We start from the raw sequence: 27,177 nt of genomic DNA on the forward strand, positions 1-27,177 counted from the left end.
GTGTATTAATTTTTAAAAAATTTAAAGAGGTTAACAAACCCTCTTCAGCTACATAAAAATTATTTTCCTGTGGTACTGAAATAGATACCAGTGTCTATATTTATTTTCTGGGTTTTGGTCTGGCTTTGCCATAGGCCAAACACTAGTAGTAAGTGAACCTTCCAGCCATTTGGCTTTGATAGCTTTTTATGCCAGGATGTCTGGATAGATATCCTAGGCACACTGACATGCTATCCATAGATTGCATTAAAGTTTTATCTGTACCTTCAGTCTGCTGACTACTTAGTCCTCAGACATGGGCCTTATTTTAGAATATTTTAATGTAATGTATTGGGCCCTGGTCCCCTATTTTTGATTAAAGAAACTGAGCTGGGATACTTTTTTAAGTATCTGTTCAGTGAAAAGGAATTGTTTTCCCATCAAATATGAATAAATTTCTCTATATATTTTCATTGTATTTTGGTTATCAACAGTCATCAATAATGTTTTCCCTTCCCCTCTGTCATACTATATTTTTAATTATGCCAAATAGTCTAAATAATTTCCGTAAGCTTCCATTCCCCCGTCCCTGTTGGGGAAGGGGGAGAGCGTCTGTGAACATGTGTCTGTGTCTGAGCCCATTTCACCCACCCCATTTTGGGAGTCTAGCCTTTAAAAGTATTTTTATAATTTGATTACTTCTGAAAGCAGAGAAAAAAACTCATTTAAATATCTTGAAATCTGTGCAGAGGAAGAAAAGGTTTTTTGGTCATTTTTCAGCTATATTATCTATAAATATAATGGAAGTAAAAATTTGGCTTAATTTTCACCCTGTTTGGAAAATAGAAACTAGTTCATTCAATTCAAAAGTGGTTTGGGTTTTAACTATTGTAGCATTACTAAATACATTATTTTGAACAAATGAAAATTTATTTTGTTCATGAATAAGAGGCAAAACTGGCTTGACAATGATCATTTTTTGTATGTGGTTTTAAAAGCAGATCTGCTTAACACATTTTTCTTAGTTTTTTTTTTCATCAGTCTATGGTGATAAGGATTCACAAATAACATCAGATCTGTATATTTAAAACAGGAGAGTTAGCACAAATTTGTGTGTAGGACTTTTGTTAGTTTATGCCATAATCATCACCCAACATTGTGTGTGTGTGTGTGTGTGTGTGTGTGTGTGTGTGTGTGTGTGTGTGTGTAATATGCATATATAGGTACAGTGCTAAAGTGGTTACCAGCAGGTTTTGAGAGAGAATGGTGCATTGGAAAAGTGTCAGTTGCCACCTCATTCTCCCTGATTTATAGGTTCCTGACACTGTATTCCTTTCTCTCTCTTGTTTTTGACCCCCATTGGGTGTACCTTGTCTATGTACAGATATTTTGTAATATATTAAATTTTTTTCTTTCAGTTTATAAAGATGGAAAGTGGAGATTGGAAAATTAAATATTTCCTGTTAATATACCACTTTGCTCCATTGCATTTACTTCTAATTTCTGAGCATATCTAATATATGAAGGACATTTTTTCCTTTATCTTATGGGTTCTCTTTCAGAAATGCCATAGACTCAAACTACCAAAACAAAGAAAATTTCTCAGGTTTGGAGAGGTACTTGAAAATGCTAGAGTAGAAACTAGAGAATTAAAAATTGAGTTAGGGAAATCTATTAAGAACATGAATTTTAAAAGAAAAAAGTATAAAACAGATGGTAGTATGAAGCCATCAAGAGTTGAGCTTGATGTACCCTGACTGACTCCTCCTGGCAGGAGAGGTAAGTGGGTTTGAGCTCAACACCCATCAAAAGAAGTTGGTAAGAAGCTGTTTAGACCCAAAGGATACTCTTGAAACCAGCCTCATCACCATTCCACCCAATCTGGTTTCTGCAATGTTACAGAAGAGGGTCAGCATGGGGTCATTGTATCCAGCTCCCTTTGAGATTTCCTAATACAGTACTAAACCAAGAAGTGAAGCATGGTTATTATATATTGGTTTAAGTCTGTCCTATTCCTAAAACCTTTACCAGTTCTACCAGAGGAAAGAAATGTTTTAGAACACTAAAGAGGCCTTGACAATATGCAGTGCAATCTAGCTAGAAAGAAGGCAAATAAAATCCATCAGGAGAAAGAAGAAAAATGTTTGAACTCTGTATGAGGGATGAGCAAGTTTAGAAGCCTAAGAGGCACCCAGGACATGGAAAATGAAGGATTAAAAAGCTGCTGTTGCAGGTTGCTGACCTGGGCTAAATTCTCCATTTTTGGTGTCCCTTGCCTGCGGGCAGAAATCCTATCCTTTTTTATCCTGAAGGAGAATGGAGATCTCAAGGTTGTTCCATTTCCAGGAGTCTTGTTACAGGTCTCTTCAGAGACAGTGAGTTGGTTTTGGTCATTATGCATTGCATGTTTGTGACTAGGTATGAATTTCAAGCTACCAGAGACTATTGTTTCCCTTTTATAGTAGTGGCGGCTATCTTAATTTTGAATCTAAAAGACTGAGGACTCATCTAGCGTGAACTTTTTTCCCTTTATACACAGAACCATTTTCATACGGAAAGCCTTTTCAGTACTCAAATTTCTTTAGCATTCTTTTCCCAGATACACAACCTTAATTTTAAAAGGCTAGTTGATTTTTATTGTCTGGCTAGGTTTTCATATGCAGGAACACTTCCAGAGTATTTCTACAACCTTAAGATTACTCAAGATAAGTAGAAGATTCCTCCAGCCCAGGTTGGAAGACACCTGTGGCAATCATTGTTGCTATCCATCTTACCCCTCCTCACTAGGCTGTTACTCACCATTCTACCTACTTCCTTTCACTTTCTTGCTTCCTCCCTTCACCTTTTTCTCTTTCATGTTCCACTCAGGATCCTGCCAGGATGATTTAAGTCTACTGAGTATTTAGAGTTATTACTGTTTCCTAGTTTTCAAAAATTTTACAGGTAATTCAAAGAACGAATATCTGGATCTTTTAACTTCCGGAACGGAAGGTAACAAGTAAAAATAACCATAACCATACTTTGTTAGTGCTAAGGTATGAAAGGAATTTTTGCGTTTTCAGTATCTCTGCTTTCACTCTTTCAACCTTCACCTCTTCATCTTCTCCCTTGTCCTAAGGGTGTTGCTTTTGCTGGTGACATTTCTACGTTATCTATGTAGGGAAAAAAGGTTGATGAGAAGAAGGCTAATGGTATAGAGTAGAAAGTAGATGAAGGTGGTTTTGATGCTCTGGTGATTTTCACTAGGGTGCCAGAATGTTCTAGTCATTAGGTCACCCTCATATCTCTTATTTCAAAAATTAGTAATCCAATACTGAGAAAGACTGATACGGAGTTGGTTTTTCATAATCTGTAGATAAGTAATCGTTGGTGAAGCTTTCCTGTTACTCAGTCCTCAGCTTCAGCATACTTCTCTGAAGTAAGGATGCAGATATAAAGTTCACTTAGGACCTGGAAATAAATTTTTTTTTTTAAAGAATTTATTTTTCTGTGTGCCTATGCACCATATTGCATGCAGGTGCCCAGGAACGGCAGAATTGGATGGTATCTGACCCCTGAAGCTGGGACTGTAAGCAACTGTGGGCCGCATAATATGGGTGCTAGGAACTGAGCTCAAGTCTGTGGAAGTACCCTGAGCCATCCCTCCAGCCCCCACAAATGAAACTTTTGGTATCTTGATCTAAAATAGCTGTAAATTCTGGTTGATAGTTGTAAAGGAAAACAATGTATCTAAACTAAACTATACCTGAGAGAGACTGAAGAAGTGGGGGGGGGGGGGGGGTTTTTTTTTTTTTTTTGGTTTTTTTTTCTAGACAGGGTTGTAACCTTGGCTGTCCTAGAACTCACTCTGTAGACCAGACTGGCTTCAAGCTCAGAGATCCACCTTCCTCTGCCTCCTGAGTGCTGGGATTAAAGGTGTGGGCCATCACTGCCTGGATACAGTGTAGCAGTCAGTGCTGAATGAAGAACAAAGCCTGAGTCTTGGAGGATCTTTTCTGTACAGAAAGGGCTATCCCAAAACTGCCAGGGTGCCAAATGAGGATCCATGTTAGACAACGCTCTGCAAATGAGGATCCATGTTAGACAACGCTCTGCATCCGGCTAATGCACAATTGAGTTTATTCAGTTATGGATGAACAGACTAACTCCCAGGACTTAACAGATGCTTAGGAGACCTAATGGCCCTTGATTTAATTGAGGAACTTCTAGCTTTTGCTTCAGACCAGTATTTATTTGCAACTTCTATTAGGACTCAAAGGCCTATAGACTTTGTCCAAAGACCCAAAGAACAATATAACGAGGTGGTAGAAATAGGGCAGGAAGGGCAGTGGTTTATGAGAAGGGGACATTGTGATTGTGCTAGTAAAATTTAAGGGATGTTTGCTTTAGAGCTTCACTATTTTAGGGTGGTCCCATTAAGGTTGTTCTGTTAGTAAAGAATTTCCCTTGGTCACACTAGTACCTTTAGGGTTAGAGGATGGACCCAGAACCCCCAGACTGCTGAAAGACTATTAAGCTATTGGCCAGCTTAAAGACATTTCTTCAGAGAGTCTAAAGAACATCAACAAAATAAAATGTAATTTTTTTGTTGTGTTTTTTTGAGATAGGGTCTTCTGTAACTCTTGACTTTCCTAGTTACAGTAGTCTGGCCTCTACCTCTTGGAGTACAGGAATTAAAGAAGGCACATGCCACCATGCCTTTCCTATAAATAAAAATATTGAGTAAATAGCTAATATGTGACATTTGCATAGCAATACTGTCTACATGATTCAAGAATTCAGGGATAAGGAAGTAACATTAAAAGTTATTTGTATTTTCCAAGTTTTTGTTTTGTTTTTTGAGAGTATGTCTCTCTGTATTCCTGGCCATAAATCAGGCTGGCCTGGAACTCACATAGCCTCATTTGCCTCTGTCTTCCAAGTGCTGGGATTGAAGGCATGTGTCATCACACCTGGCACAAGTTTTTAAATTGCAAATGATATATATTTTAGATCAACCTTCAAACTGTTGGTCTTCCCCTTGGTTTAGATGAACAGTGGATGGAACAGCAGAGTATATGAATTAATAGACTCAAAATGAATGGGCTACAAAAGAACATAGCTTGATTATTTTGGTGCCATCTTTGACAACTGAAAAAACAGCCCTGGAAATGCATAGAAACCTATGATGTTGGGATAAAGAGGTAATAAAAGGGCAACTCATGTTAAGATACCTACCAGGTGGTAGGCACTGTGCTATTGCTTTGCATTTAGTGTAGGGTAAAGTAAGCTTTACACTGACACAAGTGAGTATAACCACAACAAGAAGCCAAAGCAAAGAAATGAGCAGGAAAGGCTGAGGTAATCAAAATGACTCTTTGAAAGAAAAGATGGCAGGACACAGCATGTAGCCACAAGTTTTAGGAACCCAAGTAGCTTCTATCCTGCAGTTGAGTTGATGAAAGGTAGCTGTTTTGTTTTTAAGAAAGTGGTGCTTGCTACAGCACATACACTAAAATTGTTTTTAAGAAGCAGGATTCACTAGTCCTAGCTGGCCTAGAACCCACAACGTTGAGCAGGTTAGCTTTGGCCTCTGCATCCCATGCACTGGGATTAAAGGTGTGTGCCATCACCCACAACTGCTTTGGCATCTTAATTTTTGGGCACCTTTAAACCAAAGGTTGGAAGGAATAAAAGGCAAATCTTTTTGAAGATATCAAGCTGTATCTGAGAGATGAGGGGAATAGTAGATTACTTTTTTTTCTTTCACCCCAAGGCTAATCTAGAGGAAGTGAAAAATCAGCATTTTAGAGTGAGGTTAGGCTAAGGAGATAATCACTGGGCTTTTGAAAGGAGCACATAACTTCACTATTCTAAAATGATCAGAGACAGGTCTAAAGGGAGCAAGATTACTCGGCATTGGAGTTGATTTTCAATCTAAAAATCAGATTTATCTGGGAATACAGGATTAATTTTAGCTGTAGTAGGGAATAAGGCCTAAACGTGGTAGTTAAAACTTGTCTATAATCTTAGACATGATAGAGGCAGGAGGGTCAGGAGTTCAAGGCCATACTGGAGCAAGTTTAAGGCCAGTTTGAGATAGGGTTTTGTTTTGTTTTTTGAGACAGTCTTACTATGTAGCTGTAGCTATCCTAAAATTCACTATATAGACCAGGATTTCACAAAGGGATCTGTCTGCCTCTGGCTCCCAAGTGCTGGGATTGAAGGTGTGTGTCACCACACCCTGAGAGATTTTTTTTTTTTTAATGTAATAAATGAGTTTTCATCCTTGAGTTTTTAAAGAAAATGTTTAAATACTATGGGTCAAGGAGATTTTTTTTTTTTCTAATGTGTGTATGAGTTTTTTGCCTGTATGTATACATGTCTGTACCATGTGGTTGCCTGCTGCTCATTGCCTGCTGTGTGGCCAGAAGAAGGCATCACTGATCCCGGGCACTGGAGTAACAGGCAGTTGTGAGCCATCTTGTAGATGCTGGGAATCAAGCCCAGGTTCTCTGGAAGAGCAGCTAGTACTCTTAACCACTGAGCCATCTCTCCGGCTGTGCCGCCCTTTCCCCCAGCCTGCCCCTTTAAGTTTTCTTTTAACACTTTGAAATCATGAAACTGAATCTGTACCTTTTAATTATTATTTGGTTTTTTGAGACAAGGTTTCTCTAGTTAGCCCTGGCTGCCCTGGAACTCGCTCTGTAGACCAGGCTGGCCTGGAACTCACAGATCTATTTTTTTAATAACTTATTTATTTTTATTTTAGGTGCATTATATGTGTGAGGGTGTCAGATCTTGGGGCTAGAGAGATGGCTCAGCAGTTAAGAGCACTGGTTGCTCTTCCAAAGGACCAGGGTTCAATTCCCAGCACCCACATGGCAGCTCACAACTGTCTCTAACCCCAAGATCTGACACCCTCACACATATAATGCACCTAAAATAAAAATAAATAAGTTATTTTTTAAAAAAGACAAGGTCTCACTATGTAGCCTTGTGGGTTTTTTGTTGTTGTTGTTTTCTTTTAGCATCCACCTGCCTCTGCCTGTCCAGTGCTGAGGTTAAAGGTGTGTGCTACCGCTGCCTGTCCTGAATTTGTAATTTTGGAAAGACTTGATGTCCTTTGGAGTAAGTGGCAACCAGAAATACAATGGTATACTGTATCCAAAGAGTTAGGCCATGAGAACACCTTCACTGAGGAGCAGGAATATCATTAGTCATGGCAACTGAGAACATTATGATAGGGCCCTGCCTTTAGGAAGCTTCTGAGCCCAGGGAGACAGGTGAGTCTTACACTTGGCTGAGGTATAGGGAATTGATATTTTTGGTTTAGTTTGTTGTGCTTTTCTATTTGAGACAAAGTCTTACTGTGTCACCCAGCCTGGCTTCAACCCATAGTCCAGGATGGCCTCAAGTTTGCCTCAAGAGTTTGGGGTTATGGGCATGTGCAGACTTAAGAGTCTACAAGTCTGTACATGGATGTGCAGGTTATGAAGTAAGTGTAGCCCCAACAAGAAGCCAAAGCAAAGAAATAAGCGGAAAAGGCTGAGTTAATCAGAAGGACTCTTGTTAAGATGGCAGGACACAGCACGTAGCCCCAAGTAATTTTTAGCAACTCAAGTAGCTCCTGTCTCACTATCTCATTCTTTGAAACTTCGGGAAGAGAGAAGACGGGTTCTGTGCCCCATAGAAGAGCTTCTCACTAACATTGTGGAAGTAAAATAGGAGGAAACATAGGGGAGAAGAGGGTGTATGTATGTTCTACACAGAGGGCCATGAATTGACTGACTGGAATGGAACAGGAAAGATGTATTAGGAAATGAATTTGGAGAACCAATCTTACTGGCCTGAACTAGGATTTGAAATTTGGTTTGTTAAGTAGGATAGGGGGCAAAGCAGGATGGGCTAAAAATGATGCTGAAGCCTTTTATAACTTTACTGGGTGGGCCAAGGAAACAGTTATTTAGGGTGCTGCTGTCCTTGCCCAGACTTGAGGCTGTAAGGACTTGCACTAGAGTAAGACCAGGGGAATCCAAAGAAAGGAGGGTTATTTTCAGGGTTAGGCTTGCTGACAGCATGGGTGTGCATGGGGGGCTGGAGTGAGAGGTGGTTTCCAGATAAGAATTCCAGGACACAGTTGAGGTAATGGTGAAAGTTAGGGGAGAGGTGTCAGCTTTCTTTTTAAGAAGCAGGTACTTATTAGCCACATGCAGTGTACCTTTGTCCAGTGCTCGATGGTTGGAGCAGGCCCTGTCTGTGTGCACCCTGCCAAGCCTTTTCCAGGTTAGAAAACCAGACAAAAAAGTCTGTCTCTTGGGTGTAGCAAATACATCAAGAATGCTAGCTCATCCTGGATCTGGGAAAGAAAATAGAGGGGTTTTTTTTTTTTTTTTTTTTGGCTGTTAGTTGGTTTTTGTTTTGGTGTGTGTGTGTGTGTTTCTTTTTTGTCAGTTTCTTCCCCTTTAATGCTTTGAGAATGGGAAATGACTAGCCTGTGGCAATGTGTGCCACAATTCTCTGGCTTGATTCTTGGAAGGCCTTTTTCTGTCCCTCCCTGGGGGTCATTTGTATCTCTGGTTCCTGCTCCCAGAGCCATAAAGTGGGAGCCCCCATTTATTAATTGGGTTGGGACTAGGGAGGGGTTCGGCAGGGGACTCTTTAGTGCAGCAGGCGGGGGTCTTCCCGAATGAGCCCATTAGCCAGCCCCAACGGCAGCTGAATCGGGGCCGCAGCCAAGTCCTCTCCATTTCAAAAACCCTCCATTGCCTGCAGCAGATCAGAACAAGGCCTGCGGGAGCCCTTAGCTTCTGATTGCAGCTGTGAGGAAGGACAAAACAATTTATAGGAAGCCAAGTAGCTCTTGTCGCACTGTCTCTTCCTTTCTGACTTTGGGGAGAAGGAAGTCTGGGATGCTGTGTCCCATCTTACTAAGGCTTCTTACAGATATGTACAGACCTAAAGTAGGAGAAAACAGGAATGTGTGTGTTTTGATATTTATTTGTCTGCTGTGTGTGTATTTATGTGTCCTTTCTTCCCATCTACACACAGTTGTTCAGACTCAAAGCCACTGCTTCTATGAGGTTCCCTAGGGCAAAGTCAAGTGTGGCAATCTGAGGGTGGGAAGAGGCAGTTTCCTATCTGCTTTATCAAGATCAGAGTTAGATCCATTCCTTAACTTCTCTTCTAAGGCTAAAGGGCTTGGCGCTTAATGGAAAAACTCTTAGGATTCATTTGCCCCTTCAGTCAGAGTATACTAGAAAGGCATATATTACAGGGGTCCTGCTTCCTACGGTGGAATAGAGAAGGGTGAGAAACCCAAATATCATGGGGTGGAAGGAACATTTGGTTCTTGCACCTTACAGAATCATAAATTTTTAGAGCTAGAAAATAGGTCATGTAATCCAGCCTCTCTCTTTAGAGCAAGATACTGAAGCTTAAAGAAGGAAAGTGTCTTATCCACAGTAGTCATTCAGTGAGACTGTTGAGCCATCTAAGACTAGCTCCCAGAGGCAGAATACTAACCTACATGAGTTACTTTAAGAAGGAAAAAACTGAGACTCAATAGGGGGAGGACAGAATTTGAGGGAGAAAAGTAGATTTAAAGTTATTAGTACAGAACCATACTATGTATTTCTACCTTCAAGTATACTCTCTTAGTGACCAGGTGTAGTAACATACAACTTTAACCCTCCAGGGATCAGTAGGTGAAGGGAAGCAGATCTTGAGGCCAGCCAGAGCTACTCAGTGAGAGCCTGTCTTAAAGAAGTTAAACTCATTCACAGCCAGTAAGACAGCTCTGCTTGTAAAGGTGCCTTCTGCCAAGCCTAGCAAACTGAGCTTCATCCCTAGGACCGACATGATGGAAGGAGAAAACCAGTTACTACAAGTTGTCCTCTGACCTCCACAAATGCACTGTGGCACAGATACCCCTTACATACACATATAATAAGCAATATGATTTAAAAGAAGCAGTGACATACAAATTTTATAAATATTTTTTTTCATAGAAGGACTCTGATCTGTTGGGGAAAAAGTGGTAGCCACAGCCAAAGATTCTAATGCTCTTATAGTTACCCAAATTTTTAAGGAATCCTTAGCCACAAGCAAGGGGGACTGATAATAGGAAAAGTTGCTCAGAGGCAGTGTGAAAAGCTCATACAAATCTCAGCTTAGGTTCTGTGACATTACAATAAAGTTATGTTGGAAAGAATCAAAATAGAGCTGGGAGAGAGTGTCTCTGAATTGCATATGGAATCGTGGGATTCAAGGGAAAACAGATTACTCCCAGATTCAAGGATATTGGTGGGGACCTTCTGCCTTTCACTTATTTATGGGAAGCGGGAAACAGTATTTGGTGTTCTTGGACTATGCATAAGGAAAAATGTTTCACATTGGTCAGAACCCAAAATAATCTGATCAGATGGTTGGCCTGTGGGACAGGTACTGTAAGTCATCTCATCCTGGAGCTAGGTCTACTGCCCTTTCCTGTGCTTGGCTTTCTCTGGACATAAAACATAGGGAGCCTGTAATAGCAAAAAGGGAAGTGCTGAAGGAAGCAGGGAAACACTAGGCAACTTGGAGATTGTGATTAGGGGATCTGCCAAATGGATATTGTCTGTGGATAACAAAGGATAGATCCCATTATACATTGTTTACAGTTAGTCCATTGCACTATAGTTTACAGAATAGAAGACAAAGACTCTGTTCCTGCCTAGGAAATGCATGATAGACCTACTTGCCCAAATTGCAACAAGTCTGCTCTCCTGAAAACCTTTCTGCTTCATAATTAAGGCCATTTTCTACCTCAGAACTTCTCTTAAAGAAGCTTTGATAGGCCAGCATGGTGGTACACGCCTGTAATCCCAGCACTCAGGGAGGCAGAGGTAGGCAGGTTTCTGTGAGTTTGAGGCCAGCCTGGTCTACAAAACAAGTCTTAGGATACACAGCAAAATTCTGTCTCAAAAAAACAAAAACAAAAAAACAAAACAAAACCAAAGCTTTGATGAACAAGAGAACCTCAATTCCAAACTGGTGATCTGGTTAAATGTGGTTGCCTCCTCCAAGGTAGAATTTTGCATTAAGCTTGTATCAACACTAACGTACATTGCCCTTTATAGTATTTCCATGTTTTACAGCTTCTGTTGAATTTCCTGAAATGTGTCTACATATCAGGGCCATGGTTTTTCACTTATCAGCCTAGGAGCTAGTTTCTTGGAGGTAGATATCTGGAACAGTCAACTCTTTAGATTCATTTGATACTTGGGGAATTCAGGTCTAAGAGAACTGGAGAAACAACAATAATTTACGCTGACCAAAGACCCTCTTTGCTCTCTGGACCCTTGCCTTGTGTCTGATGTAGCCTCTTTTCATTACAGATGGCAGCAGCAGGGATGGCCCCTGAAGAACTCAGGGACATCTATCAGTTACCTCGCATCCAGAGCCTGTCAGTCTCATTCACAAAACTTGAAGCCAGGTAGGGACTTAAAGCTCTTCATGTCAGAAGCCACTGGCCTGATTGCACATGGAGTAGTACCCCATACTTGGTCAGGGAGGTCTTTTTTTTTTTTTTTTTTTTTTTTTTTCCCTTTTTCAAAATGCCCGGAAGGTTTTTTTGAGCTTTTTATTTGGCCCTGTTCTGGTATCCTACCTTTTAGTTAACAAGCTCTCTTCCAGCTAGAATGAGCCCCTCACTAGCAGTAGCAGTTATTTCCTTCTGTGTTAATGGATATGCCTCTACAGTGGAGTACTGGCATTATTACTCAGTTATTTTCAGCCTCCTTTAGGGTGACTTTCTCACTTGCCCACACCCCTTCATACATAAACACCTTTCCCCCAAAAATGCTGTTGTTTTGTTTTGTATTTCTTTAAGTCAAGATAGGACAGTCTTGACTTATACTATCAATACTATCTCTTCTCGTTGCCTCTAACCTCTTACTGCCTTTTTTCTAGGTTCAGTGGAAGGTTCCACATATCCAAACACTGCATGAGACACCAGAAGTAGAGGCCTGCAGGCTGCTTCCTGTCTTTAATACCCAGAGCTGGCACCTCCAGCTTCCTTTCCTGCTGGTAGGTATGCTTATTCACACAACTCACAAATGATGAACTCTGTCTCCTTCTCTCTATCTCTTGTATTTGTTTCTCTCCCTCTCCTGCACCTAGATGAGCTAGGACTACATGACCTACATCTAGCTTCTCAAGGAATATTTTTGTTGAATGTCTCCAAAAAGGGAAGGCATTTGTAACTCAACTCTTTGTCTCAGTATTTCCAAGTCCTAATCTTTAGAGATGCCCTTCTGCTGTACATCAAATGGTAATCTTTTTCTGTTGAGTTCAGAACCATTTCCCTAATTTAGCAGGTATGGGAAGGGACCAATAAACAAATAGACTTTGATACTGATAAAGAATGACCCAGTAACAAATACCGTCTCTTGGAGAGATGGCTCAGAGGTTAAGAACACTGGGTGTTCTTCCAAAGGTTCTGAGTTCAATTTTGAGTAACCACATGGTGGCTCAGAACCATCTATAGTGAAATCTGGTGTCCTCTTCTGGCATACAGGCACATATGCAGGCAGAAAACTGTATAAATAATAAATTCTTTTTTTAAAAAATAGCCTTTTTTTTTTTTTTAAGATTTATGTACACAATGTTCTGTCTGCATGTACACCTGTACGCCAGAAGAGGGAACCAGATCTCATTATAAGGTGAGCCACCATGTGGTTCCTGACAATTGAACTCAGGACCTCTGGAAGAGCAGCCAGTACTCTAAACCTCTGAGTCATCTCTCCAGCCCCCATATCCTCTCTCTTGAAGGCTGAAAGTCTGAAGGCCTAACTGAAAATACCTGGATATTTGAGAGTGTTTATCTAGTGTCTGTTCCTTAGGACTAGCATCTTACCTTTCCCTAACGCTCCACATACCCCAGGGAGTGGGAAAGAAATGGCTCTAGGTTATAGTTAACCACTTGATGTTACTCTTTTAAATATGGTGTCTGCTTTATTTTAAGACCTATGGAGAGTTGTCAGGAGATTAGAGCATCTTCCTGCCTACCGCTTGCTAGAGGTGACACTGCCTTTCTTTTTCTTTTTTCTTTTTTCTTTTTTTTTTCCTGAGACAGGATTTCTCTGTGTAGCCTTAGCTGTCCTAGACTCACTTTGTAGACCAGAGATCTACCTGTCTCTGCCTTCTTGAGTGTTGGGATCAAAATCGTGTGCTACCACACCCAGCTGATACTGCCTTATCCTTTTGGCTCTCTGGCCCCTCTCTGCAGTGCCTCTCTCACTTCTGCAACCTAGACAGCAGAAGCAGCAGACCTCACTATGTCCTGATCTGAGTCAGGTGCTACTTCCCTGAGAGCATGTGTGACAGACTGGGTAAGAGAGATAAAGCAGATGTTAGGAAGCAGGAAATGTCCCGGGAAGGAGTTAGGTAGTACATATGGGTGAAGTTCATTGATGGCTTAGAGAGCACCAACAATTACAACTGCTACTTGTTTGTCAGCCCGTTTACCTGATTCCTCAAAGTAGTCTGGCCAGTGGGACAACTGCAGTGCTAATTTCTACCACATGAGGGCACTGCAGACCAATTAAAACCGAAGCCCTTTAGGAAATGATTTGATGAGGGCACTCTTTCCAGGGATAGGATCAAAAACACTCCCAGAGAGCCTGAGAACAGGGCCCAGAAGCCAGAAAAAATAACTGATACCACTTGTTTTTGTTTTGTCTTGGTTTGGTTTGGTTTGGTTTGGTTTTTTTTGTTTTTTAATGCCCTAAAGCCTAAGCACTTGGCCCTTCAGGCCTGCTGATTGAGTGGGTGCCCACTGAACTTAGACGTTCCAGGTGCTCTTCCTTTAAGGTTTATTTGGTTCCAGCTGTCCCCTTGCCTCCAAGATGTTGTGTTCCAGTTCAGGAGGGTAGGGTTGGTTTGATTTTGGAAGGGAAAACATTTTCTACAAGTATTCAAAGAAAACTGTCTTTGTTGGTGAGAAAGAATTGAGAAACTGGAGACTGAGAAAGTAGGTTACCTCTCCCCCACCCCCAGCCCCAAACACAAACCTACAGAATTCAAGTCTAATAGATCTTTGTGTCTGATTGTGCAAAGCACACCCAAGACTCCAGTGACCTCTGAGCCAAAAAAAAAAAAAAAAAAAGTATCAGAAAACAGCATGACAGGGACTGATATGGCTAAGAGCCTCATGTCTATCCTATGCCATGTCGTGGCTCTGCTGGGCCTGCCAAGTGGTTTGGGGTCCTATGAGACTGAAGACCCCACAGTTTGCCCTCAGTCAAAATGAACAGGCTCAGGGAGCTGACAGGGTCTTCCTCCTTTTCCTCCTTCCCCCATGCCTGAAGGCCCCTCCCCAGGAGGACAGCTTGATTAAACAGTCGGTGCTGCTGGAATTACTGCACAGCTGGTGCTCCCCCCCAGCACCCCGAGCAGAGCAGCAGTGCAGATTAAAATCTCCAATTAGCGTTAAAGTGAAGTGAGGAGGTGCTGAGGCTGCCAAGGCAGCCAGGCCGAAACCCTGAGTTGGCACCCTCTCTGCTTCCTGATTCTGTGTGCCACCCTTAGTCACTCCTTTACTTGCTCCTTTCTAACAGTGGTCAATGTCCATTTGACTTGTGTCACTTCGGGCCAGAGGAAGACATGGGTTGGAGGCAGATGCCTTACCTGGCAAAATGCTGGGACTCCATAAGAACTGGAGAAAATGAGATCAATCAGTGATTCAAGGAGATGCACTGTGCAAATCCTACTAGACAGCCAGGCCATGGTGACATGATGCTACTGCTGCTATCTTTGCTTACAGAAAGAGCCAACAGGACAGGTCCCTGTGAGCCTCAGGTGCTCAGGGACATGGTATCCCCATGAACATCCATCTGTGTGTATTTAATCCTATTAACCCATCTACTCCCACTCAAATTATGGCATCTTCCTTCCTCTCTTCATTTTTCTCTCATCTCTCTTGTAGGCATGGGTAGACCTAGCCAAGCTCTAGAACATTACCATGCCTTGTCACCTGGGTCCCAGCCAGTTGCCCTTTATCTTCCTAGTTTGAGGAATAGCAGAAAGGGGTATAGCAATGACTCAGACCCTTCTTGCCTCTGAATATCTTACCCACTCCAAAGGTCCCTCTGCCATTTACACTGTTGTTCCTCACCTGTCAAACTCAGAAGCAGGGCAGTACAGCTAGGCATACCCTCTGACTACCCTCTGTCCCTTTAAGAGAAATGGAGGTGGATACTCAACTGACTTAACCTACTCACACCTCCAGAAATTAGACACCAGGGCATGGTGCCACCCTCCCAGACTGGCACATGCTACCCTGGCAAAGTTTCAAGTACCCCCCATGTCATACTCCTACCCTATGTCTTCCTCTGCTCTCTTCCTTTCTCCACATCTTTTTTTTTTTTCTCAGCTCAAAGCACAGCTGAGCCTTAAAGGGGGTGGGGTGGAAAGACCAAGCCGGGGCAGGGGGGTGTAGAGCGCCAATAGCACGTTTTCACCTGCCATTTAATTGGATGTATTTTTAATTAATGGGACCTCAGGGACCAACATGAGACAATCTGATCTCTGAATAGGGACAGGGGAGGGATTGGATAAGGGAGGAGGATTGGGCCATTGGGTGCGGTTACCGGGAACCCAGGCCCATCAATCACTGGCCACTTTGCGTTCTGGCATGGAGAATAGCGGGTTGGAGGAGGAGGGGAGGCACTGGGGAAAGGTGCCAGGATTTCCCCCCAACTGCCAGGACCTCCAAAAGAGATGGAATTGTGCTGATTGACTCAGGTCTGCAGCCTAAATACGCAGCCAGAATAGTAGGTAAGGCTGTTTTCTTTCTCCTGCAGTTCTGTCTAGATGGGCTGATCTCAGAGAGTGTAAGGTTATGAAAGGGAAATGGGGAAGAACTTTGAAGTCCCTGAAGAGACAGGATAAGAGCTAGTGACATGGACATGGGACTGTGGGAAAGAGGATTTGAAAAAGACAGTGTTTGGGGTCATTTCTATACATTTCTGTGGGAAATAAGTACCATAGAGGTTACATGCAAAATGGCACGCAAATGAAAGCTGGTGACTTTGGGTCTGAATCTTAGAACCTTACTGTTGCAAAGAAGGGAACTTGGAGCTCATTTTGCCTGACCCCTTCATTATTTAGATGTGGAAGCCAAGACCCAGAGAGGAGGAACGAGTTGAATCCATCCCTGAAGTTGCTTTATGTTCTGGATTTGAGAGTTCCTGGGATCACGGGGCAAGAGAGGTAGGTAGGGAAGGAGGGAAGAAAGTGAAGTGAAAAGCATAAGCAGGATGTTCTGTCCGCTGCCTGAAGTCGCACGTCACTGTCTTGCTGAGTGTTGGAAACAGTTTAGGAAAGCCCAGCAGGCACATGCTATAAGAGATGCGATAGGGAACATCCCCTATCCGTTCCGTTCCTCCCACCTCTTTGTAGAGTTTGCCATGTCTTTTAAGGCCTAAGGGAAGGAAATGCCCCAGCTTCCTCAATTATTTAACCAAAAGGCAAATCTCTCAAGTAAGACTACATTTTTTTGTTTGTTTGATTTGAGACAGGGTTTCTCTGTGTAGCCTTGATTGTCCTGAACCTACTTTGTAGACCATTCTGGCCTCAATTTCACAGAGATTTGCCTGCCTCTGCTTCCACAGATGCTGGGATTACAGGTTTGACCACTGAGCCCAGCAAGACTAAATTTTTTTAAAAGAAAATCTTACCATAACAAGTTTCTGTGCTGTAATATAAGCAATTAGAAACAGTTTTGCCAAAATGTCAATAGTAATTTACACCTCTTGTGCACGACTATGATAGAGCCAGTGTTCAAATGCAAGGCTCTGCAAAATAGAAATGTCCCTCAGTTCACGTAGTACCCTCGGTCCCTTCTGGCGCTTGCATTGACGGCTTAGCCTGTAAAACAGGGCACGTTGCCAGCTGTCTATATCTCCATTCCCTAACTTTCTTTGTTGCTCATATGCTAGGGCCAGGAAGAGAAGGGTGAATGAAGGTAATGGAGGGATTTCCTACTAGATTGTCAAAAGTGTCATTTCTCAGCATTCTCCTCTTTTCTCAAAATCTTCAACATTCTTTTATCTGTGCTTCATGAGGCTAAACTGAGGTGGAGGCAGGATAGGATGCAAGGTTTGAAGGCAATACCGATAGAATTGACCACACTTTCCAACTCTTATCCTTACCTTCCTTCCACCCTTAGAACTGTCTTTTACCTTAGTAACCTGTTTTTACCTCCAGGCCCTTGAGAAAAGCAGGATCCGCCTCTGCAGCTTCCAGCCATATCTTGATCTGCCTTAGACTGTCAGGGGCTGTCACAGTCTGTTTCTCGCATACGGGGTGAGAGGCTCTCGTATCCCCTAGGATAGTCTGGAAAAAGTCCTTCTAGGCCCTTTCCTGCTTCCAAGGGCCTTAGGACTGTCACTATCAGGACACTGTACCAAAAGCTTTCCTGTCAGGGAGATGAGGAAGAAGAGAAGTATTGACATTTTAGAACTGAGACCTGTAGTTACACCTGTGGGACTAGCTGCTCAGTATAGTCCAGGACAGCCATAGTGAATATCGTTTGGGAATGGTGGCTACTGTGCACAGAGCGAAGGAAGGAAGGTAGTTTCTTTCTATATACAAGCCTGCTCCTTTTTGTTCTTGGTAATCGGTTCATCCCTGCTCCAGTGTATTGGAGGCATAAGGAAGCATTCACTCGACATTGTAGATACTCTCTGAGGAATAGCGTTGCTTTCCCTCCCGAGCAAATCCCGGAGTGCCAGATCTATAACCTTAAGTTCAAGTCTAGAGTCTGCTCTGAAGTCCAAAAGAAATTCAAGACTCTTTGTAGGAAAATACTTAGATATGAAGTACATACAGCGGGACGAGATAGCAGTAACCAGAATTCTTTGCCTTCTGGGAGTAAGTCAGCATTGGCCTAGCATTTTATTCTAATGGGGCCCTTTTTTCCTTTTCTCTTCAGTTTTCCCATGGGTTGAGGGTAGATCTGGAAATCTGAACCTCTCACATTGATACTTAGAAAGCAGTTGTGCAGATCTTCCTGCATCTTCCAAAGCCTTAAGCAGAAAGGAAAGCAGAGAAAGACATTGACAGAGGTAGCAATGCCATGGAGTCTACTGGCCCCCTCAAAAGAAAACAGGCCAGAGATGAAACCAAGGGATGTCTAATTTTGAACATTATTTATACCCCATATTCTTCCTTTTACATGCTTATGGCTATATGCCCAAGTGTGCCAGCTCGCCTGGCTGGTGGTCCTGTTCCACTGTGCAGGCAGCCTGCTTTCTGCCCCAGCACAGAGCATATGCTAGGGTCTCTCTTGCTCACTCATCTCTGTGTCTGTGTTACAGATTCCTAGGGATGAAATAGAGTGCTATGGTCCTATGGTAGGAGATTGGTGGGCACTGGGGTTCACTGGGTACATATTTGCCTGTCTGTGAGATGGGGAGGAAAAAGGCTGCTGGCGTTCAGCAGAGCTTGAGGTTCTGGTGACTCACAGCAATGGGGGTGGTTCATGAAAACAACAGAGGGGAAGGGGGATCAAGTCTGTTAGTTTTCTTTTGCCCCAGTCCTGCCCACTCTGAGCTCTGTAGATGAAAAATCTCTCATCTAGATTAGGAAATGCCCCAACTATGAAAAGAAAGGGAGAGATGGGAAAGAAATGAGCAGGAGTAGCTGAATTTTCCCAGTGAGGCGTCTTACAAATAAAGATTGAGCCATTGCCCTACTATCTCTATAGGCTACACAGAGAATGTTACACACCCATTTGGGGCAGGCAACTCAGGAATCCTGGGCACCTTCCAAAAGAGAAGTTTTCCTGATAAACAACTGGTACTGTTATGCCTCGGTTGCCTGCCTAGTGCTCTAACAGAAAAGTTTTCAGGGTGGGGGTGGTTGCTGAGTCAGAATCTCATTGTGTAGCCCCAGCTGGCCTCCACGTCCCAATCCTCTTGCCTCATCTTTCAAAGTGCTGGAAGTATAAGCTTGTACTACCATATCTAGTGTCAGAAATTTCTTTTTTGAATATTATTTCATGTATTTGTGTTTTGCTTGCATGTATGTCTATGCTTACTGTACTGTGGAGACCAGAGGGAACAACAGATCCCCTGAAACTGGAGTTACAGGTGGTAGTGAGCTGCCATGTGGGTGCTGGAAACTGAACCTGGGTCTCTGCAAGAGCAGCCAGTGCTCTTAACCACTGAGCCATCTCTCCATTGCCAATATAAATTTAATAAGAAAAAACAAAAACAAGACAAATACTAGTATAAGACCAGAACCAAGAAAGATTGTGCTTAGTGTACTCCTTACTAGAATCAGGCACCTTGGACCAAAGAGGTGCAGCTACAGACATTTAAACTGCTAAACAGGATATTGGTGTAAGTTGGGAAATGGTTGTAGTCACGGACATTCAGAAGTACTGCTGTTCTTCTCTCTCAGACATCAGGTGGGCAATATGTATCTCCCATCGCAGTTGGTGTCTGGAACTGGCAAAGAGAGAGAACAATAGGGACTTTGGATACTAGTATATCTAGGCACATGATAATAAACACCCTGACTTTTGGGCAGGTGTTCGATGTTAGATCGTGAGTTCTTGTTTGTCTATTTCTGTTCTTTTTATTGCTGGCTTGAAGCTTAGCTTTCTAACCAGAGCAAGGGTCCTGTATCCATCACTCCTGGTGATCTAGAGATGGCTTTGTTGAAGAAAGACAGATTGACTGTTGTTGTTGGTGGTGGTGGTGGTGGTGGTGGTGGTTGGTTGGTTGGTTTGGTTTTTTGATACAGGGTTTCTCTGTGTAGTAACCCTTGGCTGTCCTGGACTCACTTTGTAGACCGGGCTGGCCTCCAACTCACAGAGATCCACCTGCCTCTGCCTCCTAGAGCGCTGGGATTACAGGTGTGCGCCATGGTGCACAGCTATAGATGAACTGTTCTTCATTCAGGAAGATAGGATCAGTTTTTCTCTTCCTCCTTCCTGGCAGTATAAGGAGCTTTGGGACCCTTACTGAAAAGCTTAGTTCTGAACTAAACCAACACTAAGAATGCTTAGCCTTGGTTATAAAACTTGTATTATAAGGGAAGCCTAGATATTCAGTGAGGTTGTAGGCAGGTATGGGGACTCTAGCCCCAAGAGAGATAACACATTCTTCATTCTTAATCTTCTTCCTTCTTAAATTTCTTTCTCTGCTCCCTTTTCTTTCATTTCCCACTGGTCAGCTCAATTTTTGGCCACCTGATTACCAGTCTGACCAGACATGTTAAGTAATTATCTTTCCCTACATTCTCCCTCTCTCTCATTCTCTCCCTCCCCCCTCTCTTCCTGTCTTCCCAGCTCAGAGATATCTGAATTTGAATTGTTTCTACCACTGAACATCGAAGACCTGAATTGTATTCTTAGCCTCCGCTGCCCAACCTGACTCCACAAATGAGTGCCTTTGAGTTGGGAAGCATGCATTAGCTTCATCCTTCCCCGCAAGTACACCAGGCCTGGACCGCTATGTCTATGGCATCAAGGACCCTGCTCTGGAGCAGAGGTAGCCCTAGAGGTGCAACTGGGCCTTGGCCCTAAGTGTGTGTATGCCTGTGCATTGGGCACACTGGTTTATTAGTGTTATTTCAGCATTGTGATGCAGAGAGAGTAAGTGTAACAGCTGCTCCTTGCTTGCAGTGTTTATTGTTACCTAGAGACAACCTCCTGGCTTTTTCCCAGATTCCCCCCAGCCCAGCCCCCTCCCTGCCAACAATCCTGTTCTCTCCACACTGATGGGAAATTTATAGCTTGCCCATATCATGCCATTAACTCTATCCTGTCCATAGGGTAGATGGGTCAAGGGAAACCAAAGTGAAATGTGGACATGCTTTGGACCCCAAGTGGAGTAATGTATGAAGACAGAGGAAGGAACAAGACATGTTCTTGTGTTCTGTGTCCAATCTTTGGCCTTAGTTGTTCTGCAATCCAAATACTAGCTAGGCCTGATCCTGCTTAGTTTCTGAGATCAGGTGAGGTCAGTGATATGGCCGTAGACCCAGTTGTCCTTCTGCCTCTTGTATGAGGAGAAAAGAAGAAAGAGTTTTGGATCTGGCCTTGAGGTCCCAGAAGAGCTCCTCTGGACCTAGCTTTAGGATCTTGATATCCTCCTGCCAAAATTGTCCTTTTCCCCAGACATCTCTGTAGTCCTTCATTGAATTGTCTAACTTGCTCAATCCAGCAAAGTAATATCGGAATGGAAGGGGAGAAGTGTGGTAAAACCTATAGCCCTTCCTTCTTGTCTGAGCAAGGTAACTGTAGATGTCACATGGAGAGAAAAGCTACTAGCTTGGGAGATACTGACCAGAGCACCACAGTGGGGTTGATGTTCGACTTGAAGCCTGCTGCTGAGCCTGTTGAAAAAACCTTCACTTGCTAAGGTCCCAAGAGATTCTAGGTATTCTCCCAGCTGGCCTTCTTGATTTGGTTGGGGTTCTCCTTTCTGCTTTCCTTTTGTGGTTCATTTTCTCCCGCATTCCTCTTGGTTTCATAACATGGGTTAGATTCAAGTGACTGAAGAGAGACAAACATCCTAGTAATAATCTCAGCAGAGCTAGGGAGAGGAAACACCCCCCTCTTCCACCACTATCTCCTTAGGACTTTTCGTGGAGGAGAGCTGGGTACCTATCATCATCTACATGGAAATGGAAGAGAGAAAAAGGGATTGGATTTTAGCAGAAAGGGTTGAGTTAAACATGAAAAAATTTACTCATAGAATGAAATTTTTTCTTCAGATCAGTCCTTCTGCCTGTGATGAATTTAAGTCTTGTGCCTACCCAGGGAACATTGGGTAAACATGGTTCTTTTCCAGAACTCCTCCACATAGCCCCAGCACAATTTCCACACAGTGCAGTACTAGAGACTTTGAAAAATAGTTTTTATGGTGGTTAGATCACAAGTTTCAGAGGCATTCCTGCTTTCTGGTGCCGGCTCCACTACTTACCTGATACTCCAAGCTATGCATTTCCTGGTCTGAAATGCAAGTAAGACAACAATCCTAGCTGGGCACAGAGGTACAATGCCTATAGTCCCAGTACTCCAAGAGGCAGAGGCACGCGGATCTCTGTAAGTTTGAGGCCAGTCTGTTCTACAAACAAATAAAAAAGACAGTAATTACAACAATTCTTTGAGAAGCCTTCATTCTTGGGCATGTCTTACTTTTTCATCAAGGTTCCCTTGTTTTAACTCTAGTGCTTAAAATCTACATTAAAATCTCTAGCTCTGCTGTTTCAAGACAAATTTTTAAAAATGCAAATTAAACTACTATTCCTCAAGAGTGTGAGAATTTTGTCAAAGAATATGTGAGGCCTGGCCCTCAAGTGGTCTCAGTCGACAGTCATTAATGCAGAAGTGTACTGTTGGGTTTTTGCTTATTTTTATGTGTATGGACATTTCACTTGCTTGTCTGTCTGTGTACCATGTCTGTACCTGGTGCCCACAGAGGTCAAAAACTGTGATCAATTACAGATGGTTATAAGATACCGTATAGATGCTGGAAGTTAACCTGGGTCCTCTGCAAGAATGGCAAGTGCTCCTAACCACTAAGCCATCTCTCCAGACCCAAATTCTGTTGATTTTATGACCAGAAGACCTGACATTGCTTCAAAGATTCCATGATTCCCTGAAGATTATTTTTCTGTTGTGTCTGTGTATCCAAGCTTGGGAGATTGTCCAGACGTTTTTTCATGATGTGAAGGGTGGCAGTCCCCTAGAAGAGGAAGTAGCCACAGTTTCTTTTCAGACTCCGTAAGAAATCGGTTCTCCAGTTTGTACCTCTCTAACCAAGAGCAAAGCCACTGTTCCGGAGCACATTAGTCACTGTTTGCTTGAAAGTGTAGCTTCATCCAGGGTAGATCTGAGAGCCAGAGCCATTGGGAAGTATAGCAACTAGCACTTACAAGGCATTAATGTATATTATCCTACGGTACACCAAGCATAGTGCTGTTTGTACATATTTCTGAAGTATTGTATTACCTAGAAATACTGAAGTATAGGGCTCATTTTCTATTTGTTTTAAAGATTGATTTGTTTTATGTGTATGTTTTGTGATTTGTCTTATGTTTTCTTGTATGTCTGGTACCCACAGGGGCCAGAAGAAGGTGTTAGATTATCTGAAACTCAAGTTACATTGGTTGTGAGCTGCCATGTAGGTGCTAGGAAACAAACCTGGGACTTCTGTTTGGTGGTGTTGTTGTTCTGTTGTTGTTTGGTTTGGGAATTGTAAGAGGGATTTGGTTGGTTGGTTTGGTTTTGATTTTGGTCTTTTCAGACAGGGTTTCTCTGTGTAGCCCTGGCTTTTCTGTAACTCACTCTGTAGGCCAGGCTGTGCTCACACTGAGAGATTTGCCTGCTTCTGCCTCCTGAGTGGAATGAAAGTCTTGCACCATTCATGGATTTAATTCTTAAATCTTTCAGATTGAAGAGATGACTTTGTTAGGAGTACTTACTACCAAAATGTTTTGACTGCGTGTGTGTGTGTGTGTGTGTGTGTGTGTGTGTGTGTGTGTGTGAATACCAAGTGTGTTCCAGGTCCCCCTAGAGGCCAGAAGAGGTCATTGGATCACCTAGAACTGGAGTTTGATATAGTTGTAAGCTGCCATGTGGGTGCTGGGAACTGAACCTGGGTCTTTTTTGAGAGTAGCAAGTGTTTAACTGCCAGACCATCTCTCTATCCCTCATGCTCTTTTCATGATCTTTTTTTTTAATTAAATTTTTATTTTTTATATTAATTACAGTTTGTTTACTTTGCATTCCAGCTGTGGCCCCCTTCTTCATTCCCTCCCAATCCGACATGATCTTTTTCTTTTCCTTAGCTGTAGATCAAAGCAGGATCTTGCATAGCACATGCAAGTATTCTACTTCTGAGCTACGTGCCTGGCACTCTGCAACTTTTCACTTTTGTTTTCGATTCTGTTTTTTTGAGATAGGGTCTCATGTAGTTGGGTGACCTTGAACTTTTTGGTGGTGGGAGACATGTGCATGTCTGGGTACATGTGGAAATTAGAGGAAGCTTGGGCTCTCTTCTTCTACCATGTGGGTTTCAGAGATTGAACTAAGGTCCTTGGGCTTGGCAGCAAGCACCTTTACCAGCTGACATCTTATAGTGCCTCTCCCCCTCCTTTCTTTTTCTTTTTCTTCTTCTTTTTCTTTTTTTTTTTTTTTCTTTTTTTTTTTTTTTTAATTTTCAAGCCAGGGTTTCTCTATGTAGCCTTGGCTCTCCTGGACTCACTTTGTAGACCAGGCTGCCCTTGAACTCACAGTGATCTGCCTGCCTCTTTCCTCTTTTGTGACACAGGGTTTCAAGCATCCCAGGCTGGCTTCAAACTCACTATAGTCCAAGAAGACCTTGAATTTGTAATTCTCCCTCTACTTCCTGAATGTTGCGGTTACTTGTGTGAGCATCTTTTAAAATTATGTTTTATTTATCTGCGTGTGCAAGCACATGCCGCTGAGTGCATATTTTGGGGGAATTAGTTGTCTCCTTTCACCCTGTAGCTTTGGGAATGGAACTCAGGTTGTTAGGCTTTGGAGGCAAGTGCCTTTATTCACTGAGAGAGATGGCCTAGAGCCAGAAGAGAGCATTGCATCTTTCAGAGCTAGAATTACAGGTAGTTGGAGCTACCCAATGTGGGTGCTGGCAGCTGAACTTAGATTCTGTAGAAGAGCAGCAAGCAATCTACTGAGCCATCTCTCCAGCCCTGTTCATTTATTTATTTTTAATTTATTTTCTTTTATTATTTTATGTGTACAGGTGTTTTTCCTGAATGTATGTCTGCACACTACTTGGGTGCTTGGTGCCGGTGGAGGCCAGAAGAGGGCAGGGACCCCAGAAGAGGCCACGGATCCCAGAAGAGAGCATTGATCCCCTGGAACTGGAATTATAGATGGTTGTAATTTGCCAAGTGGGTGCTGGGAATCCAACCCAAGTCCTCTAGAAATGCAACCAGTTCTCCGAACCACTGAGAAATCTCTCCAGTCCCCTATTTATTTTATAATTATGTGTATACATCTGTGTCTGCTTGAGTGCAGTTGCCTGCAGAGGTCAGAAGACCCCAGGATACCCCGGAGCTGGTGTTATAAGCAATGTCAGCCACCTGACATGGGTGCTAGGAACCAAACCCAGATCTTCAGCAAGAACAAGTGCTCTTAACCACTGATCCATCTCGTCAGCCCTCATCCTGTGCATTTTTAATAGTAGAATTATTAGACCAACAGATACAAATATCCATTCCCCATTGTTATGATTATTTTACTGATAGATTCTAATGAGAATAATATTTAATATTAATCTTACTCTTTGTAATGAGAATATTTCTTACGCTTTCTGCGTGTGTATGTTTTGAGACAGGGTCTCTCTATGAGTCCTTGCTGTCCTGGAACTTACTATGCATGCTGGCCTCTAGCTCACAGAGTTCTTCCTGCCTTTGCTTCCCACATGCTGAAATTAAAGGCATACACCAACATGCTTGGCCTTAATCTTCTTTTTTTGAATTCTACGGTGGAGACGAAAGGGCAAGGCACTGTAGAGAGGTTCTTTATTGTAGTTGATAGGTTGCTTCTTCTTTCCTTCCTTTCTTTTTCTCTTCCTTTGTTTTGCCTTTGTTTGTTTATTTATTTATTGTTTTTTTCAAGACCGGGTTTCTCTGTAGTCTTGGCTGTCCTGGAACTTGCTCTGTAGACCAGGCTGGCCTTGAACTCAAAAGTCTGTCTGCCTCTTTGCCTCACATGATCCTTTGTTGAGACAAGCTCTCCTGTAGACCTGGCTATCTCAGACCTGTTACGCAAGTGAAGATGATATTGAACTTTTGATCCTCCTGCCTCTACCTCCTAAGTACTGAAGTTAGAGATGTGTTTTACCATATCTTGCTTTTTTAGATTTTTAAGTGAAATAATTGTAGATTGACTTTCAATTGAAGAAATAATACCAAGATCTGGGTATAATGGTTCGTTCTTGTAATCCCAGCACTCAAGAGGCTAAAACAAGAGAATTACCTAAATTTGAGACCAGTTTGACCTACCGAATGAGTTACAGCCAGCCAGGGGTAAAGTGAAACCCTGCCATTACAAAAAACAAAGTAAAAGAAAACAGGCTGGGTGTGGTGGTGCACCTTTTCAGTCACAACATTCAGGAGGATTTTATGAGTTTGAGGCCACTCTAGTGTACATGGTTCTAAGCTAGTCATAGCTATGTAGTGAAACCCTGTCTCTAAAAAAGGGGCTGGGGCTGGGGAAATGATTCACTGAGCAGATGTGTCTCCATATAACCATGAGGGCCTGAGTTCACATCTTCCACAGACACATTTTTAATCCCAGCTCTAGGGGGTAGAGTAGAAACCGGTGGGTCCCAGAATTGCTGAGCAGCCATCCTGACCAATTGATGGTTCTTTCGTTCAGTGAGTAATCCTGTGTCAAAAAATAAGGTGAAGAGTAATAGAGTAAGATACTCATCAACCTCTAGGATCTACATGCATGATCACGTGTGTACCCACAGAGATAGATATTTGTGTGTGTATACATGCATATGTACATACACATACATACATACAAAAACAAGAGGCCCCTGAATGATACTACTTTGTAAAACTGTAATAAAATATAATCTAGAATATTGATATTGATGGAGTCTATTAATCTTGCAAAGATTTCTTTCATTTTCAGTTGTTTGTGCATATGGAAGTGTGTTGAGGTGGGGTGTATAGCATGCATATGAAGTTCAGAGAATAACTTATGGAAATTGATTTTCTCCTTCTACCATGTGGGTCCTGGTGATGGAGCTCAGGTTGTCAGACTTGGTGGCAAAGAAACTTGACTTGCTGGGCTATGTTGCTAACTCTTAAGATATCTGTAGTTTTACTAACCACGTGCATGTTGGTGGATGTGAATATAGTTTTATTTCCTGTGTTACATTTGTATACCCACGTCTACAGTGAAACTGCTTCCCTAACATGCGCAAGGCTCTGGGTTTAGTCTCCAGTACTCACAGGAAGGAAGGGAAGGGAAGAATGGAAAAAAAGGATGCTTTGTAGTTCTATCACCACAGGATTCCCTGTGAGTTTTTAAAAATTACACCTATCTCCCATTTTTTTTCAAATTGTATGTGTAATATGAAGTCAGTTTTCTTTTTTATCTTTATATGATTTCCAGGGATCAAGCTCAGATCATCATCTTGTTAGTCAGCAAGA

The 27,177-nt window shown here is 42.5% G+C and overlaps 1 protein-coding gene across 4 annotated transcripts in view; it reads left to right on the plus strand.

Annotated features, from left to right (window-relative positions):
• Cdk12 (cyclin dependent kinase 12) overlaps nt 1–26,555 on the plus strand; it is an 81,204-nt gene extending 54,649 nt beyond the window's left edge. Inside the window, exons 15-18 of one of the 4 annotated variants that reach the window (XM_055619676.1) lie at nt 11,337–11,434; nt 11,911–12,031; nt 16,111–16,212; nt 24,747–26,555. In XM_055619676.1, the coding sequence (XP_055475651.1) occupies nt 11,337–11,434; nt 11,911–11,948 (136 nt within the window). In that variant the 3' untranslated portion in view covers nt 11,949–12,031; nt 16,111–16,212; nt 24,747–26,555. Of the gene's footprint in view, nt 1–11,336; nt 11,435–11,910; nt 12,032–16,110; nt 16,213–24,746 lie in introns of those variants that run through there. The other 3 variants (XM_055619674.1, XM_055619675.1, XM_055619678.1) reach the window with 3 other exon arrangements.
• Nucleotides 26,556–27,177: the final 622 nt, after the last annotated feature.

Source organism: Psammomys obesus, unplaced genomic scaffold (assembly GCF_907164565.1).
Source record: "Psammomys obesus unplaced genomic scaffold, mPsaObe1.curated_primary_1811, whole genome shotgun sequence".
NCBI classification, from domain to species: Eukaryota; Metazoa; Chordata; class Mammalia; order Rodentia; family Muridae; genus Psammomys; species Psammomys obesus.